This window comes from Amphibalanus amphitrite, unplaced genomic scaffold (assembly GCF_019059575.1).
Source record: "Amphibalanus amphitrite isolate SeventyFive unplaced genomic scaffold, NRLGWU_Aamphi_draft 000033F_arrow, whole genome shotgun sequence".
Lineage (NCBI taxonomy): Eukaryota > Metazoa > Arthropoda > Thecostraca > Balanomorpha > Balanidae > Amphibalanus > Amphibalanus amphitrite.
In genome coordinates, this window is record NW_024881529.1 from 808637 (window position 1) to 824965 (window position 16329).

Genomic DNA, 16329 nt, shown 5'->3' on the forward strand with positions numbered 1-16329 from the left:
GGCGCCGGGGCACGCGGGCGCGCCTCCGCAGCGGACCGGCTCGCAGCATCGCGGTGACACAGGATGGGACTGAATGATGAGGCTGGGAGAAGGATAAGGATGATCGTAATCTCTTTTTGTTCGTGAATTGTCTATGTTCTTAGTTTGATATTGTGATTGAAGAAATGCTGGTGTGTATTTGCCTAGTACTTGGTAACTTTAATTGTTTACTAAATGCTGTACGTTTCCCCATTTCTTGTTGAATTTGTGTGTTGTGTTGGATAACCTAGCTGTGTATAATTCAATTTCAGCCTCCCATCGAAGTTTGTTTTTTAGAGAAGCTATGCTAGGGTGTGTCTCGTTATAACCTGCTTCGTATATTACCATTTTTGCTAGAGTTATGATTATTATTTCTATATCGCTAAGGTTTTCAAGGAAAAACCATGACGCTAGGTTTCCCAGATTTGTTGCTAATGGCCTACCAAAAGCTGTTTTAATGGATGACACATACGACTGAGTTATCGGGCATTGCCAGTACATATGCAATATGGTTTCGCTTTCTTGTCTACAAAATGTACATGTGTCATCGTCTTTAATAGCTATTATTTTTAAATATCTATTTGTTGTTATAATACGATTTATTAGCTTGTAGTGAAATGTTTGCATTCGGGTTGAGTTTGTTGCTTCTAATACTTTCATGACACTGTTATTTTCAAAGTGTCCGACATCGCGCAACCATTTCTCTTTTTGTCTATTCAGTGTGTTCACTATTTCGCATTTCCTGCTTTCTACATATGTGCGATAAGCCATGCGAGGGAAATTTGGATGATTTAATATAAGATTCATTTTTAATGGTAGGATGGGGCGACAAGTACCGACGCGTAACTCAGTGTCCGATACGTTGGGTAAGCTTCTAATCAAACTTGTATAACAAAGAAATGTCATTTTGATGTCATAAGTGGTTTCTAGCATACAGGGGCGTCGTTTTGTATAGGCCTGGGAGTGCCCGAGCACTACCAATGTTCAGCTGAGCACTACCAATGTGTTGTTGAGCACTACCAACATTTTTCTTCACTTATTGAGAAAATTGCATTCAAACATGTCATACAAATAAAATGAATGAGGTTCTTATGTATAAAATCAACATGATAGCAAGTAACTTCAATGGTAAGTGGTAACTATTGATGAAAATCTATAGACTTACTCCACAAGTAGATTGAATTTGAATTGGTTGACCAATTCAATCTTCTTGTAGCGTACCTAAGTCCATAAATTTCCATCAATACCTAGGTATCATTTTCACTTTCTACATCATGTCATTACGTCAAGTAATTTCAAGTTATGTGGTACCTACCTACCTACCTACCAAGTTTCACAATAGTCAGGGGCGTCGTTTTGTATAGGCCTGGTAGGGCCCGAGCCTTACCAATGTTTATTTGGGCCCTACCAATGTTCGCTGAGCCCTACCAATCTTTTGTCACTTATCAGTTGATAAAAATCAAAATAAACAGATAAGCAAATATTAAATAAGCACATATGCAAGTACATACATAAATAAGGTTCTAGCCATAGTAGGTGCATGTAGCTGACAATGAGGTTTCACGTGTCTAGGACTCCGGTCCTTAATGGATTTTAAGAGGCTCGAAAACGCAATTGGTTATAGAGGTCCATAACTGCCTCTGAGTCCCGCATACCACGCGACCGCCCCTAATAGACCCCGATCCGTCTCCACACCAGCCGCTGGAGGCCCTACACCGACTTCGGAAGGTGCCGCGGTGCTCCAGAATAGGCCATAGGTATATTGATTTGAGTGGGTGATGCAGCCTGATTCCCCAGGGTTCAACGCCAGGTCATTACCGCATCAGACCCCGAAAACTGAAGCTCGTAACTACGAGGGGCGTTCAAAAAGTTTCGGGCCGAACAATGAAGGAGTTGGAATTTTGGCCTGCAAGGCGGTGTGTTAAATGATGTGTTATTGGGATGTCCACTTACGCAAATTAAGTAAGTGGCCATTAATTAAGTCTCTTCTGTGATTGATTCGGGCTTCTATTCGTAGCATAGTTCGCCATTTCGGATAGGATGGGCGACGCCCAGAAGAGAGCAGTGATTCGTTTCATAGTAGTTAGTGCAGAAAAGGCACCAAGCGTTAACCCTCGCCCTGGGCATTTTTCATAACACGGCCTGGCAGGGGGGAGGGGTCGATGCGACCCCCCTCCGCTCATCAACTTTCCAAAACAGGGGCACACAATTGATGATGTGCGTCCATTCGATAAACATCGAGGAGAGGCTATAGGGAAGCTGACGTAAAGTGTGCACCTGATCCGCGACCACGCACCTGCGTACATGGGCGGGATGACGAACAGTGAAGCGATGAGCTTCGAGTTGTTGCCGCATCCACTTTTTTCTCTCCGAACCTTGCACACTCTGGTTAGTGGTTGCCACCTCTTCCCCAACATAAGAAAATTAGCAGCGGCAACCTCGCTAACAGCAGGGAGACGAAATCAGCCGTCTTGGACGTGCAGGATGGGTCCAAAACCCACTTGATTATGGAGGCCTTGAGGGCTCTCGCGAAGCGCTGCGCGAAATGTGTTTGTCTTAAAGGTAGTGTGCCACCTTTGAAAGATTTCCCATTTTATTTTTCCTAGGATAAGAAGCTTCTGTTTTTACCTAATATCGCAAAAAAATCAAAAATGGGCCTGGAATAGTGCCTTTTTCGCCTAAAAGTTTTTCGGTTTTTAGATATGTATAACAACTGTAGTGGGCTCACCTGCAAACAGGCGTCGGGCAACAATCGCGAATGCGGCGCACTTATGACAATAAGCAAAGGTCATTATAGTGTTACGACCATACGACGTACGGGAATGAGTTATCAGCTGTCTAATCGTAGACAACACAATGTCGAGCCTTAAACTGTAAGCCCGTATTGGTATTGTTTCTTTTATTTGGCTGTCGAACATTATTTATGGTTTGATATATGATTTTATGTAAAATAATTGATATGAAAAAGCCGTCTTATAAGTTATGACCCCATTTCACCACACGCAAGTGGCAGAAATGACAATGATCAGCTGACGCATTTTTCTTGGCCGAAGTCAGAGCGCGCGGCCCGACGCACCACGCGTATTTGGAAATTCCGACCTCGACGAGCATCAGAAGCCACCTAACAGGCGTGTTCGAAACCGCAGGAGATGATGATGAACGGGTTTATCGAAACTTGATTGGATGAGCATATCGGTAATATAGCGATTTCAGTGTGTGCATTTATTGTTCATAGTGGTGTGAAATGTGGTTGGGGTACGACCGACAACCCGTTGGGGCGAATTTCGCACTGGGGTACTCAAAATTTGAAGAATTTAAGACGTTTCCATGAGTTTTGAAGGTATGGATAAGTTCTAAAAATCCGGTTCTCCTTATCTGGGCCATTAACTCCATACGGTCCAAGAAAGCTGGCACACTACCTTTAAGGCCGCCCCACACTGGAACTCGCATGCGGGTTGCGAGTTTGCGGGTTTTAAGTTTGCGGGCATAATACTAATTCATAGAGTGATTAGACCGCTCCCTTGTGGTAATTTAATGAATGCAGTGAAGCCGGTTCACCTTCAGAAACTTACATATAGTCGCAATACCAGCGCACCGAACCAAAATTCGACTCCAACGAAAAAACCGCAAACCTCGCAGAACTCGCAGACCTCGCAGCGAGGAAAATTGAAAGTTGACTCAAAATCAACTTTTGGAATGCGATGCAAGGTGGCTCGCAAGCTAAAAACATGCAGACTCGCTTGTTACATGGTAGTATGGGTCACTCAGCATAGATTGTATTATTTCATTTTGAAGAAACCCGAAAACCCAAAAACCCGCAACCCGCATGCGAGGTCCGGTGTGGGGCGGCCTTTAACGGTGTTTATTTGAATAAATGAACTTTTTGGTCTAATGAGTCGATGCTGTATCTCTCTGCTCCTTCATGGTCGGGCCCGTAGCTTTCTGAACGCCCCTCGTACTGTCATCCTTTTATTTTGGCAAGTAGGTCTTTCTAACTATCGTTGTGTTTCCAGTCCTCGTTAGTTGTCGAACCCTTCAATTGGCGTGGGTCTTCAAAACCGTTCCTGGCCCCGGCAGCCGTCTTTTTTAGTCGGCTTGGGCCCTCAAAGCTGTTCCTGTCCCCTTTCAGCACAGCCGTCCTTTTAAGTCGATGTGGGCCTCTTTCAGAATGGCGTGCATTCCTCCGACACTATTGCCTATATAACTGCACGTTTTGTGCATGGCGTCCGGTGTGGACCCAGATTTCCCGAAAGTTTTTTTTTGTTTTTTTTTTAGATTTCGGTTAGTCTTGTCAATGACCAGGGCGAAAAATAAGTGGCCGAAATCCGATGAGAAAGGCAGATTTGGGGGTACCCTACCTTGTAAGCCCCGTCATATATGGCCAGCCGCCGCCTTTGGGCACTACCAATCATTTTCGGAAAACGACACCCCTGCTAGCATATCCTTCGTGTACCAATTTCCAGTGGTTTCGTCGAAAAGATCCAAGAGAAATCTGATCCCATACGGTCCCAGTCTCTGATAATTGATCCCTTAAATTTTGCATAATCTGAAAACCAAAGACTCTCCAAAAGAATTGTAGGCGTTTCTGGCTTATACACTGCATTGAATGAGCTAAATGCTTCGAGAACGTCTTTCCAAAAACGGTTATCTATTTGACTGGCAACTTTTTTAAGTTTTTTTGCTCCATATAAAGGGATGGTTTCAAAATGTGGTAAGTGGACTTTTAAGCACTGTTTCCATGCAGCGTTTGAAGTGATTAGTCTCTTGAGCCACGTTAATTTCATACTGTTCACAAATGAATTTATATCAACCATGCGGAGTCCGCCACTCTCGTAATTTTGTATTACTTTTGCTCTTTTTACGGGATCCCGTTTTCCTCCCCAGAGAAATGAGAAAAGTAAACGTTCAATGGATTTTAAATACTGTTGAGAGGGATTCGGCAACGATGTAAATAAGTGAACCAGCTTAGATAACAGTAGCGACTTAATTACTGTTATTTTCCCCATAGGGGTCAAGTATCTTCTTTTCCATTGCGTTATTTCTCTTTCGATGTGCTCAACTTTTGGTTTGAAGTTGAGTTCAGTAATGTTGTTTATGTTGTTTGTGAAAATTACTCCCAACACCTTGATTTGTTCTACCCATTTGATACCCAAATCATCGGTAACGCGCTGTCTCATCTTACCAATTTGGAGACATGACGTTTTTTCTACGTTAAGCTGAAGACCGGATATTTTTGAAAATGTTTTGAGTTCGTGCAGTGCGCCTCTCAAACATTCGGTAGAATCCTTAAGAAAAAGTACAGTGTCGTCTGCATATTGAGCCAATCGTACTTCAATATCTTCTCTAAGTTTGATACCAGTAATTTTGTTTGAGTTATTTATTTGATTTGCAAGTGTGTTTACAGCAAGGTTAAAGAGGTATCCAGATACCGGGTCACCTTGTCGTATTCCACATTTTAAAAATATTTTCCCCCCTATAAAGCCATTTAAAATAATTCTGGAGAAGTTCTCATGGTTTAAATACAGCGTTTTGATGATGTTCTGCAAGTATGGTCCGAAATTGTATTGTCCTAGTACTGCTAATAAATAGTCCCACGAAATTGAGTCAAAGGCTGCTTCAAAGTCTGCTGACATGATCAATCCAGATTCCAGTAAAACGCCTTTTGGGGCGACTAACGGAGCGAGCGAGGGGGTGAGCCTTGCACGTGCGGAATTTCGAGGGGGTACCTCCAACTGACTTGTGCACGGCACCCTACTGACCGGTTTCTAGCGATGTGCCAAATTTGAGCACAATCGGCCCAGCCGTTCTCGAGATCTGGAAGCGGCACCCTGCACGTGCGCACGTGCAAAATGGGTCCCAACTGACTTGTGCACGGCACCCTACTAACCGCTCCCTAACTGTGTACCAAATTTGAGCGCAATCGGTCGAGCCGTTCTCGAGATCTGGAAACGACCCCTGCACGTGCGCACGTGCAGCAGCACCCCAACTCTGGCACATGGATATGCAGTGCCTAGTGGGTGCCTACCTACATGCCAACTTTCAGCGCAATCGGCCAAGTAGTTACCGAGATATTGCAACAATTACAAAACTGACACCTCTTCGTTTTGCACGTGGCACGTGCATAAGGGGTCACCCACATGCATAGGGAATAGTCCAATACTTGGTAGAAGGAATGAAGCTACCCTACAAAATTTACCGCATGTAAATCGGTCAAGTGGTTGCTGAGATATAAGCCTCGCAAAAGCGTCCGCACGGCCGGCCGGCCGGCCGGCCGGCCGCTCATACTCAGAAATTTCCGTTATTCTACGTAAGACTCCGCTCGCTTCGCTCGCTCCGTAACCAGTCATGCGGACATGGATAACACGTACTGATTGTGTACCACGCTATTGATAACGTCATATACTATGCGGGTGTTTTCTCCGATGTACCTTCCTTTAATGTACGCGGTTTGAGCTGGGTCAATTAATTTCCCTACGACACGCTGTAATCGAGATGCAACGGCAGCGGATATTATCTTGAAATCGACATTAAGGAGGGTGATAGGGCGCCATGCTTTGACATTATCGGGTGCTTTTCCGGGTTTTGGAATTAGTGTAATTATACCTTCCCTGTGTGATTGTAGCATTTTTCCCCTGATTGACGGAGAAAGTAAAGGCTCTGTATAGAAAAGGTCCTACCAGGTTCCAGAAGTATCGGAAAAAACATGCTGTGAAGCCATTTGATCCAGGCGATTTACCTTTTTTCATGTTTTTTGCCGCTTCTGTCAATTCTTGGTATGATAACGGCTGTTCCAAGGCTATTCGTTCATTATTTGATAAAGTTGTGCTGATGTTTGCTGTTAGATACTCACCAACCTCAGGTGGTGTATTGTGTACTTTGTTGTATTTATTTTGCATATCAATTGTAAATATTTTTAGAATTGATGATGTTTGTGTTATTATCTTATTATTTACTTTTAATGTTGACACATTTTTTCTCAGAGCATTTCTTTTCTCTAATCCTAGGAAATATTTTGATGACTGTTCACCTTCTTCATGCCATCTCGTTCTAGACCTCACAATCAGACCATCTATGTATGTTTTTCGATGGTTTTCAAGCTTTTCTTTGCTATCGCGAAGGTGAGTAGCATTTTCATCAGATTTATTTTGTGTGTATTGCAAATATGAATTGTTGATGCTATTCAATAGATCTTTTTCTCGTTCTCGCCGTTGCCTGGCCTTTCTTTTCGAAAATTTTACTGTTTCTCCTCTTATTAGCATTATCATCGTTTCATAGAATAAATCATCATTGATACGGAGTTGGATATGTTTATAATTATTAATGCTTGACAAAAAGCTGTGTGAGTAGACGGGGACGCAATAATCGTGTACTGTTTGATTGATACACTCTGTAACAATCTTAACATATTCTTCATCATTTAGCAAGGATTCATTAAATTTCCATAAACCTGGTCCACGTGATTTAGCAGTCTTTAAGTGTATTGTTAACATGTTATGATCTGTTCGGTATCCTGGGGTTATCGCTATTTCATCACACGAACTGGATAAATGAGCACTGATACAGAACATATCAAGACGTGCGCCTTGTCTGTAATTCGGTTTGTGCCATGTGTATTCTTGTTTTTTTGGGTGGTGCTGCCTCCACACATCCACCAAATTGTGCTTGTTACAAATTTGGATAAACTTTTTTTCTGGCATTTACATTATTTTCACCTACGTAACCAAAGCTATCAAGCTCGGCATTCATAACAAAATTAAAATCACCTCCTACAATAATGTGATCACAATCGACCTCTTCAAGAATTTCGTCTAAGCGGGAGTAAAATTCCGGATCGTCTCGGTTCGGACCGTATATACTGCCTAACAAATGGTGCAGAGAGAGGTTTGTGCTCCGGCGTCCAGTAGTGCGTGCGTGTCACTGCACTCGCCGTCTGGCCCGTACACACGCACTGGTACGACTTGAAGAAGTGTAGACGTGTTGCAGGTCGCATTCAGCGCGGCTCCGATCGTGCGATTAGTTGAGTGCTGCTCTGCTGGATCCATATGTTGGGTTTGCTCGAGCGCGGCAGCCTGCTCCGTTCCACGACGCTCGAAAACACGCTGGCTGCCATGTAGTAACTGGTGGTGTCTGCCTCCACAGCCGGCAGAACTGCACTGTTGGACAGATGTGAACGGGCACCTTCTCGAGATGTGTCCCGTCTCCAAGCAGCGAAAACATCTGTCATTGTCAGCGATGTATCGAGCTCGTTCCGACACCGACTTTTGGGCAAATGCATTGCAGCGAGCCAAGCTGTGTCGGCGATTGCAGAGGGGGCACGCCGGCTGGGAGCCATGCTGAGTGGCCACCGTGGCGAGAGCCGAACGCGCACTCGATCCATGCCTCTGACGCGACGCCGGCGGTCGGCGCTGACTGTCTGCCGCTGAGCTGATGCCGATGTTTCCTTCACGCTCAGACATTGAGCTGCTGAGCAATATCCGGACTTGTAGAGCTAGCCAGTCATCCAAATCTGACAGTGTGACTTGCCTTGGCTCCAGCTCTACTGCTCGTTTTCCCCACTCGTGACGGAGTTGAATCGGCAGCTTCACGACTGCTCGTCGCAAGTTCTCGCGGCTCGTGACGTCACCATGATAGCCGAGCGATTGGAGAGTCGTAACCGCGGAATGGAGCCGAGCTTGAAACTTTTCTAGGGCTGCTGCGTCGAGGTGCTTCAGAGGCTGGCTCTCGAAAACAGCCCTCAGGTGTGCAAAAACGATATCGTCACTCCTGCCGAATCGACTTTGGAGAGCTTGTAGCGCCTGCGGGTAGAGCTCGCCATCGTATAGCATCCCTTCGATTGTTTTCTGCGCCAGACCAGTGACTGCCGACTGTAGATGAACGATTTTTTCTGCGTTTGACAGCCCTGGTTGCTTGTGAATCAGCGCCTCGAAAAGTCCAATCCACTTTGGCCACTCCAGAGGCTCACCCGAGAACTTCGGCAGTGCTATGCGCGGCACGCTGTGGAGCTCGGTGTGGCGCGCTGTCGTCTCTCTCTGTTGAGCTGGTGAGGCCTCAGGACCGTTCAGCCTCCTGATCCAGTCTGCTGTTCTCAGGTTGTTTTCACCAACGTTCGCGCGTTCATGCTCAACTTCACAATCGGCAACAGCAGCTTCGTCTCTGATGTCATCAGTCCTATCCAAATTGACTGTCCCTGACTCAATGGCTTCTTGCCGCAGTCGAGCTTCAAGTTCGGCTGTTTCAGCCGCTTCTCTAGCCGCCTGAATCTTCAGGTTAAATTCCTTTTCGCACTGAAGACGTTTTTCTTCCTGGCGACTCTTCAAGGCGGTCAGACGGGCCTGAATCACAGCCTCATGTGACTGAGCCACAGCTGCCGTCGAACGATGAGACGACGCTGCACCAGCTTCAGAAGCGGCCTCGTCAGATCTCGATTGAAGGTAAGTCATTATCTTTTGAACGATACTGTTCCGCTGCGCTTCGATTTCAATCATGTATTCGTTTGCCTTCGATTTCTCTTCCTCGTCCGTCAATACCAGCAAGTATGACTCATTGGAGTCCGTCACTGTGTCCATTGCACGGTCAATATCACCGAGCAGCTCTTGGAGAATGGTACGACTGCCTCGAACTGCGATCAGATTCTCGGCTCGATTGCAGATGCGTGTCAAACACGACTTCTTGTTTGCTCGGATCCGCTTCACTCTTGCTGCTTCGGGTGATTGATCCATGTTGATTATTTGCTGATGTTGAGCAGCACGATCATTCAGAGCATACGTTGTTATGCTTAGAAGCCATGCATTGCGCGGAACGTTACGTTATCTGTGGCCATTACGTTAAGTGCGAACGATGCGAAACTCAAAAACGTAACTTAATTCACGATAATGACGTTAGAGCGAACGACGATATAACGCTCAAAGGCTCCATTATTCGTGAACATTACGTTAGAGCGAACGAGACGACACACAAATTACGTTATCCACGACCCGGAGGACCAAAAAAATGTTGCGAACGAATTGAATCCGACCCGATCGACCGGTAAAGTTACGAATAAGCAAAATCCGAATAATACGGAAGTCGAATTAAACTTGTTCCGAATCGATCAATCTATATTGTCCGCCATTTTTTCCTTCTAATTTTCAACGAGTTCATTCACACGACAACAATAGCACCGACGAAATTCCGATTGCGTGAAAATATGCAAAATGGCGCGTGCCATAAAACACTGGAGCCGCTACGGCGGCGACATAGGCTTTCTCAGAATCCCTCATTACCCCCATCGAAAGGGCTCCATTACCCCCAAAGGGGGCATGCCCCACCATTTGGCGACCCCTGGGCCGTATGGCGATGGCTTCACCGACTTCATGATAGGTTCGCGCCTCGCGGCCGAGCCTCAGCCCGGTTATTTGACAAGCGCTTAATCTAATATCGTGGAAAGTGAACAGTTTGCTTGGTGTTCTCCAATTGCTGGTATAATTTACCTATGTTGATAAAATTTTGAAAGTTGGACCTGGCGTCAGAGAGCAACGGGCGCTTACAGGCATGTATGAAGAATATTCTTTGACCGCGATCATTGACCTGCAAAATAGCCTGAGAGCTTGCCGGGTCTTTTATATAATTAATTGTGCTTAGAGCTGTACCAAACAGGGCCTCGGATAACATGTTAACGGGGTGGGCAATTGCCCACCCAGTGACAATTTTTGGCAATGTATTTTTGACTTACGAGTATCTGCGGAAACCAAGAGGGGGGGGGGGCTAATGCGTCCCTGCCACTAATAGGGCTAAGGCGTGAAACATGTAGGAAATGCTATGCAACATCAACGAGTCAGTCTTTTTTCTATGTGTTTTACAAAACAAACAGAAAGCTGGCCAGAGAGCCGTTTTCGCCTGAACCATTGGCAGTGTCAGCGGGCGACGGGTCGGATTGTCCTGGCACACTGCCAGCATCACTCAGTTCTCGGAATTCACTAACAGTCCTCGGAAGGCGTGCCGAGAATGCCCTGAAGGATTATTGCCCCGGAGGCTTTCAAGGCTATAAGCATGAAGCCTTACCCTTGTAATGTTTCTGTTACCTGTCAGTGATGTGTCGGGCCCGACGCAAGAGGTGAGGAGAAATGAACTGTGTAGAAAATATCAGCTATTTGTTCGCCTAATTATCTGAACTGTAGATAATGTCAGCTATTTGTCAGCATGATAGGTTGATAGATAAAAATGAGCGTTGACCTTCTGAGAATCAGTTGGCCGAAGTATGTGGCTCGATCATTTCTTCTTGGCGAGAGGAAAATGGAAACGGCTCTATGCCATAAACATGAGTATTGCAGCGCATATTTTCTAGGCACAGCTTACAGCACTTCAGGTGAAAGTTATTGAGCCAGGTGAACTATGCTAGCCATGTGCAAATAATCCCAAAATAGCCGATCCTGTTAATGAATGTTATTAAATGCTAAACCCCAGCCCCAACCCCAACCACTTACCTCGAGTGAGCTCCTCAAGGCCACATTGCAGCCGCCGTCGCTACCGTCTGCGCCTGAGACCGGTACCACTGTTCACCCCAGTCCTCACGTTCCCCGGCATTCCACAGCGCCAGGACCGCTCACTATAACCGGGCCGGTCACCGCCGCCGCCAGGACGACGTCGACGCCTAACTAGCGTTCGACGATGGCCGGCGGCCCTAAGCACGCCAACCTCGGCGCATGTTGTTCGGCTCTCCCACTGCCGCTATATTTACATCCAAACTTGAGGCGGCGCCAACGTCGCTCCAGACGCCCGCGGGCCGACCGGTCGCTCCGAGGCTGACCGTCGTGGGGGGCGCGCAGTCCGACGCAGGTCACAGAGGGACGAGGTCCGACGCAGGTCACAGAGGGACGAGGTCCAACGCAGGCACACACATATCAGAGCTGAAGGGCGACAGCTCTCCGACACAGACGTCTGGTCCCTAGCCCGGGCCCGACGCGGGTTCCTGCAGTGTTACTGGTTAAAACCCGTGGTGCATCACAAACCATTCCCATGTTTGTAGACGGTGGATGGCCTCTCAAAAGTGGTACTGGCCAGACCGGGCCTTACGAGCGAGCGTGGAGCACAAAGCGAACTCTTCGTATGCCTAATTATGACCTAGCATCAGTGTCAATAACTGCCATAATTTGGAAAAAATAAGCTTTCGGCGCCGTAGCCCCGTAAATCGGTATTTATCAGTTCCTCCCAGGGATCGAGAGGTGCATCTTATTTTGTTGTTCGGTGTAGGCATCAGAGAATACAATCTGTTTTGGCGTTCAGTCTCTCCAGGACGTGTAGTTTGCTTGTCGTTCAGTTTATATTCTGCCCGACAGATGCTATCTGTCTGGTCGGTACGTCGTGATAGGTGCAGTCTGTTTTGTCGGTACGTGCATGTAAGAAAGAAGCCGTCTGTTTTGTTGTTCAGGCTGTTGGAGAGGTGAGTCATGGTGTTTGTCGTCCAGTCAGCCCGACACAGCACCGTCGCCGACTCGCCACAGTCGTGTAAATACGTGGTTAGAGAGCGCCCGATAGGTAGCAGATAGCGCTTATACGTGCGGCTCACTGATCGCAGAGCAGCGAGCCAGATAAGAGCAAATGAGTGCATTCATGACAGGTCCGTATACCTATATTAGTTTCCCTCTGAATAATTTTATTCGAAAGCCAGTTTTAGTTTAGCTAGGCTAGGACTAAATCAACTTGCAGATCAGAAGTACCTAGTCACTCCGAGCGTGCACACAGTGCAGCTCACTGGCAACGCAGGGAACATTTAAAGCGGATATGAATTATGCATTATCGGCAACAGCGATTGTTCTCTGGATCCGCCAATGTTGTGGTTGCAGTGTCTGACGTAAGATGCACTGTGTTGCATTACAAGGACGGTGTGAGCGGGCCTCAGCGACCGGTCCTGTGGCCTTATCGAGGACTCCCGACAGCCGCGTGATGGGCGAATTTCGGGCCGGGCGACCCGTTGGACCAGTTGGACGGCAGAGCAGTACCTACGGTCGGCGGTCGCGGGGGGCGACATCGGACGGGACGGGCATTACAGACCACAGTGCGGAGTGTTGTGATGCGCTGCTCCGCTGATAGTGAACCGGTGAATATCTGCGGCGCTGATAACAGCGGAACGGTGGATATCCGAGGCGCTGATAACTGTGGACACAGTGCGGTTCGTCCGTTATCAACAAGCAATCATCGCCTGGTGAATACTCGTGCATGTGGTGCTGAGATGTCCTACTGGCTTGTGACTTGGTTGTGCAATGTGCAGTGCACAAAGCACCTAACTTCATTTACTGCATCAGCTGTTTGACAAATTCAAATGGAGCCATAGAATCTCGATTTTTGTTTTATCAACTGGTGAAAACTCACGCAAGTGGCTGTCACAAGTGGATCGCACCATCGTAAGTGGATCATGTCTGAGGAAGCTGACAGACAGCGTCTCCTAACTGGCCAAACGGAGGACGGCGGTCAAAACCGCCGCTATGGAGCCTGCGAATGCCAAGACATCAACCAAGACGGTCCTAAAACTGTCTTCAGCGCCGGCGTCCAGCCCGGTCTGACGGAGCCGGCGGCGCCTCTGACGCGCAGAGAGCAGAGACTGCTGGGCTGTCTGGCGCTGGTGGGTCTGCTGAGTGGCTCTCTGTTGGTGGTGATGATACCATTCTTCCCGGTGGAGGCAGCCGCCCGCGGGCTCTCCCAGACCACCATCAGTGCCGTGTTCAGCAGCTACGCGCTGGCGCAGACGGCGGCCAGCCCGCTGGTCGGCCGGCTGGCGCCCGTGGTGGGAGTCACGCGGCTCTACACGCTCGGCCTGGCCACGGCCGGCGTGACCACGGTGGTGTTCGGCGCCCTGCGGCACATCGTCGACCCGCGCCTGTTCGCGGCGGCCTGTCTGGCGGTGCGGCTGGTCGAGGCGGCCGGCACCGCCGCTGTCTCCGGCTGCGCGCTCACTATCATCGCCAGCCAGTTCCCGACACGCACTAGCCGTGCGATAGCGCTAGTCACCGCCTCCCAGGCCGTCGGCATGGCCGCCGCCCCGGCCATCGGCAGTGGCCTGTTCGCGCTCGGCGGCTTCTCGCTGCCCTTTTACGTGACCGGGGCGGCCCTGCTGCTAGTGGCCTCCCTGAACCACTGGCTGATGCCGGTCGTGGAGCGCTGCCACCGGCCCGCGGTGCCCTACCTGAGCCTGTGGCGGGTGTTCGCCAGGTGCCCGGAGAACTGGCTGTGCCTGCTGACCGTGTTCCACTACTCGCTGGTGCTGCTGACGTTCGACACCTCCGTGGCGCCGTACGCCGACCGCACGCTCGGTGTCACGCCCTCCACGCTCGGACTCTACTTCACCGTCGCCACGATCGCGTTCGCGCTCACCGCCTTCGTGTGGGCGCGGGTCGCCGAGACCTCACGACGTCCACACGCGTTCATCGGCCTGGGTCTGCTGGTGGTGTCAGCCAGCCTGCTGTTGGCGCCGCCATCGCCGCTGCTGGTCGGTCTCCAGCCGCACTGGTGGCTCCTCGGCCTGGGCATGACGCTGATGGAGGCGTTCTTCGGCGGCGCCTACATCCCCTCGTTCCAGCTGATGCTGGCGGCAGGAGTGGGCGCCGGACTGGCCGACGACCTCATCAGTCAGGCGCAGGGGCGGATCCAGGAAAACTCCAAGGGGAGGGTCATGAATCGAAGTGGTGCCCCTACCTATACCCAAAATTAAAAACTCACAGGATTTCGTCCACTTCATTTTGGTGGTGCCCCCATTTTCAGTTTTTTTCTTTTATTTTTTATTTTTAGTCAGTATCTTAACTCTTAGCCACAACCACATTTACCAATTGTAAGCAAGTATATGAATGTGCTATGTGTATTGTGTATACATATATGTTGTGGACGCTGAGTAGTGAGTACTTACCAGGAACGTTATCAGGTAAGCAAATCGTTGTCAGTCCGACGAACTTGACCCTGGCGTCTAAAGGGTCTGTCCTTGACACTTCAGGCTTGTCAGGGGCACCAAAGTCCTTCCAGGGACACCACAAACCTGTCAGGGGCACCTACGGCCTTGTAGGGGCGCCACAGGCCCGCCAGGGGCACCACAGGTCTAGCAAGTATACACGACAGGCCTGTCAGGGGCACAACGGGCCTGTTGGGCCCATGAGCACCCCTAGGGGCAGGGGCACCACAGTCCTTCCAGGGGCACCGCAGGCCTGTGAGGGGCACCAGCGGCCTAGCAGGGGCACCAGTCAACACAGGTCTGCCAGGGGCGCCACAGACCTGCCAGGGGCACCACAGACCTGCCAGGGGCACCAGAGGTCTGCCAGGGGCACCACCGGCCTCGCAGGGGCACCTTGGGCCTGTCAGGGGCACCACGGGCCTGCCGAGGGGCACTTCAGACTTTTCAGAGGCACCAGTCCTCTCCGGGCGCAGGGGTACCAGCGGCCTAGCAAGGGCACCAGAGGCCTGCCAGGGGCACCAGCGGCCTAGCAAGGGCACCAGAGGCCTGCCAGGGGCACCACAGGCCTAACAAGGGCACCACGGGCCTGTCAGGGGCACCTCAGGCGGCTTGTCAGGGCCCAGGGACACCACAGTCCTTCCAAGGTCACCGCAACCCTGTCAGGGGCACCAGAGGCCTGCCAGGGGCACCACAGGCCTAGCAAGGGCACCACTGACCTGTCAGGGGCACCTCAGGCTTGTCAGGGCCCAGGGGCACCACAGTCCTTCCAGGGGCATTACAAGCCTGTCAGGGGCACCAGAGGCCTAGCAAGGGCACCACAGGCCTGCCATGGACACCACAGGCCTGCCAGGGGCACCACCGGCCTTGCAGGGGCGCCTCAGGCCTGTCAGGGGCACCACGTGCCTGCCGGGGACACTTCAGGCTTGTCAGGGGCGTTACAGTCCTGTCAGGGCCCAGGGGCACCAGGCCCGTGGTGTCCCTGCTAGGCCTGTGGTGCCCCTGGCGGTCCTGTGGTGCCCCTGTCAGGACTGTGATACCCCTGATAGGCCGGTGGTGCCCCTGGCAGGTCTTTGGGCCCCCGGGCCTCAAGGGGGGGGCCATGACCCATGTGGCCCCCCCCTTGGATCCGCCCCTGGTCAGGCGTTCGTCTCCGGCGTGCTGTGGACGGCTCACTCGCTGGGCAGTGTGGTCGGCCCGCCGCTCGGCGGCCTGGTCGTGGACCGGTACGGGTTTCCCGTGATGATGACCGGTCTGTCAGCTCTGGTGTTGGTGGTTGCTGTGATGAATCTGTGCTACGCCGGCTGGGTCGCATGCCGCCCAACCTCAGCCAATCCCAGCGAGTCAAACTCCGCGGGTGAACGCATTCAGAGCAAGGCATAATTGTTTACTAAAAAGTG

At 49.9% G+C, this 16329-nt stretch overlaps 2 protein-coding genes across 3 annotated transcripts in view; one reads left to right on the forward strand and one right to left on the reverse strand.

The window, feature by feature from the left end:
- The window catches only part of LOC122369108 (voltage-gated potassium channel subunit beta-2-like), an 83770-nt gene extending 71989 nt beyond the window's left edge, over positions 1-11781 (reverse strand). Inside the window, exon 1 of one of the 2 annotated variants that reach the window (XM_043343545.1) lies at positions 11481-11781. The gene's annotated coding sequence lies outside the window, so the exon portion shown is untranslated. The remainder of the gene's footprint in view (positions 1-11480) is intronic. The other variant, XM_043343553.1, reaches the window with a different exon arrangement.
- Positions 11782-13408: 1627 nt separating this feature from the next.
- LOC122368963 (MFS-type transporter SLC18B1-like) lies at positions 13409-16312 on the forward strand. Its single transcript, XM_043343308.1, has 2 exons — positions 13409-14623; positions 16073-16312. Exons 1-2 carry the CDS (start codon positions 13409-13411, stop codon positions 16310-16312), a joined length of 1455 nt encoding a protein of 484 aa, XP_043199243.1.
- Positions 16313-16329: the final 17 nt, after the last annotated feature.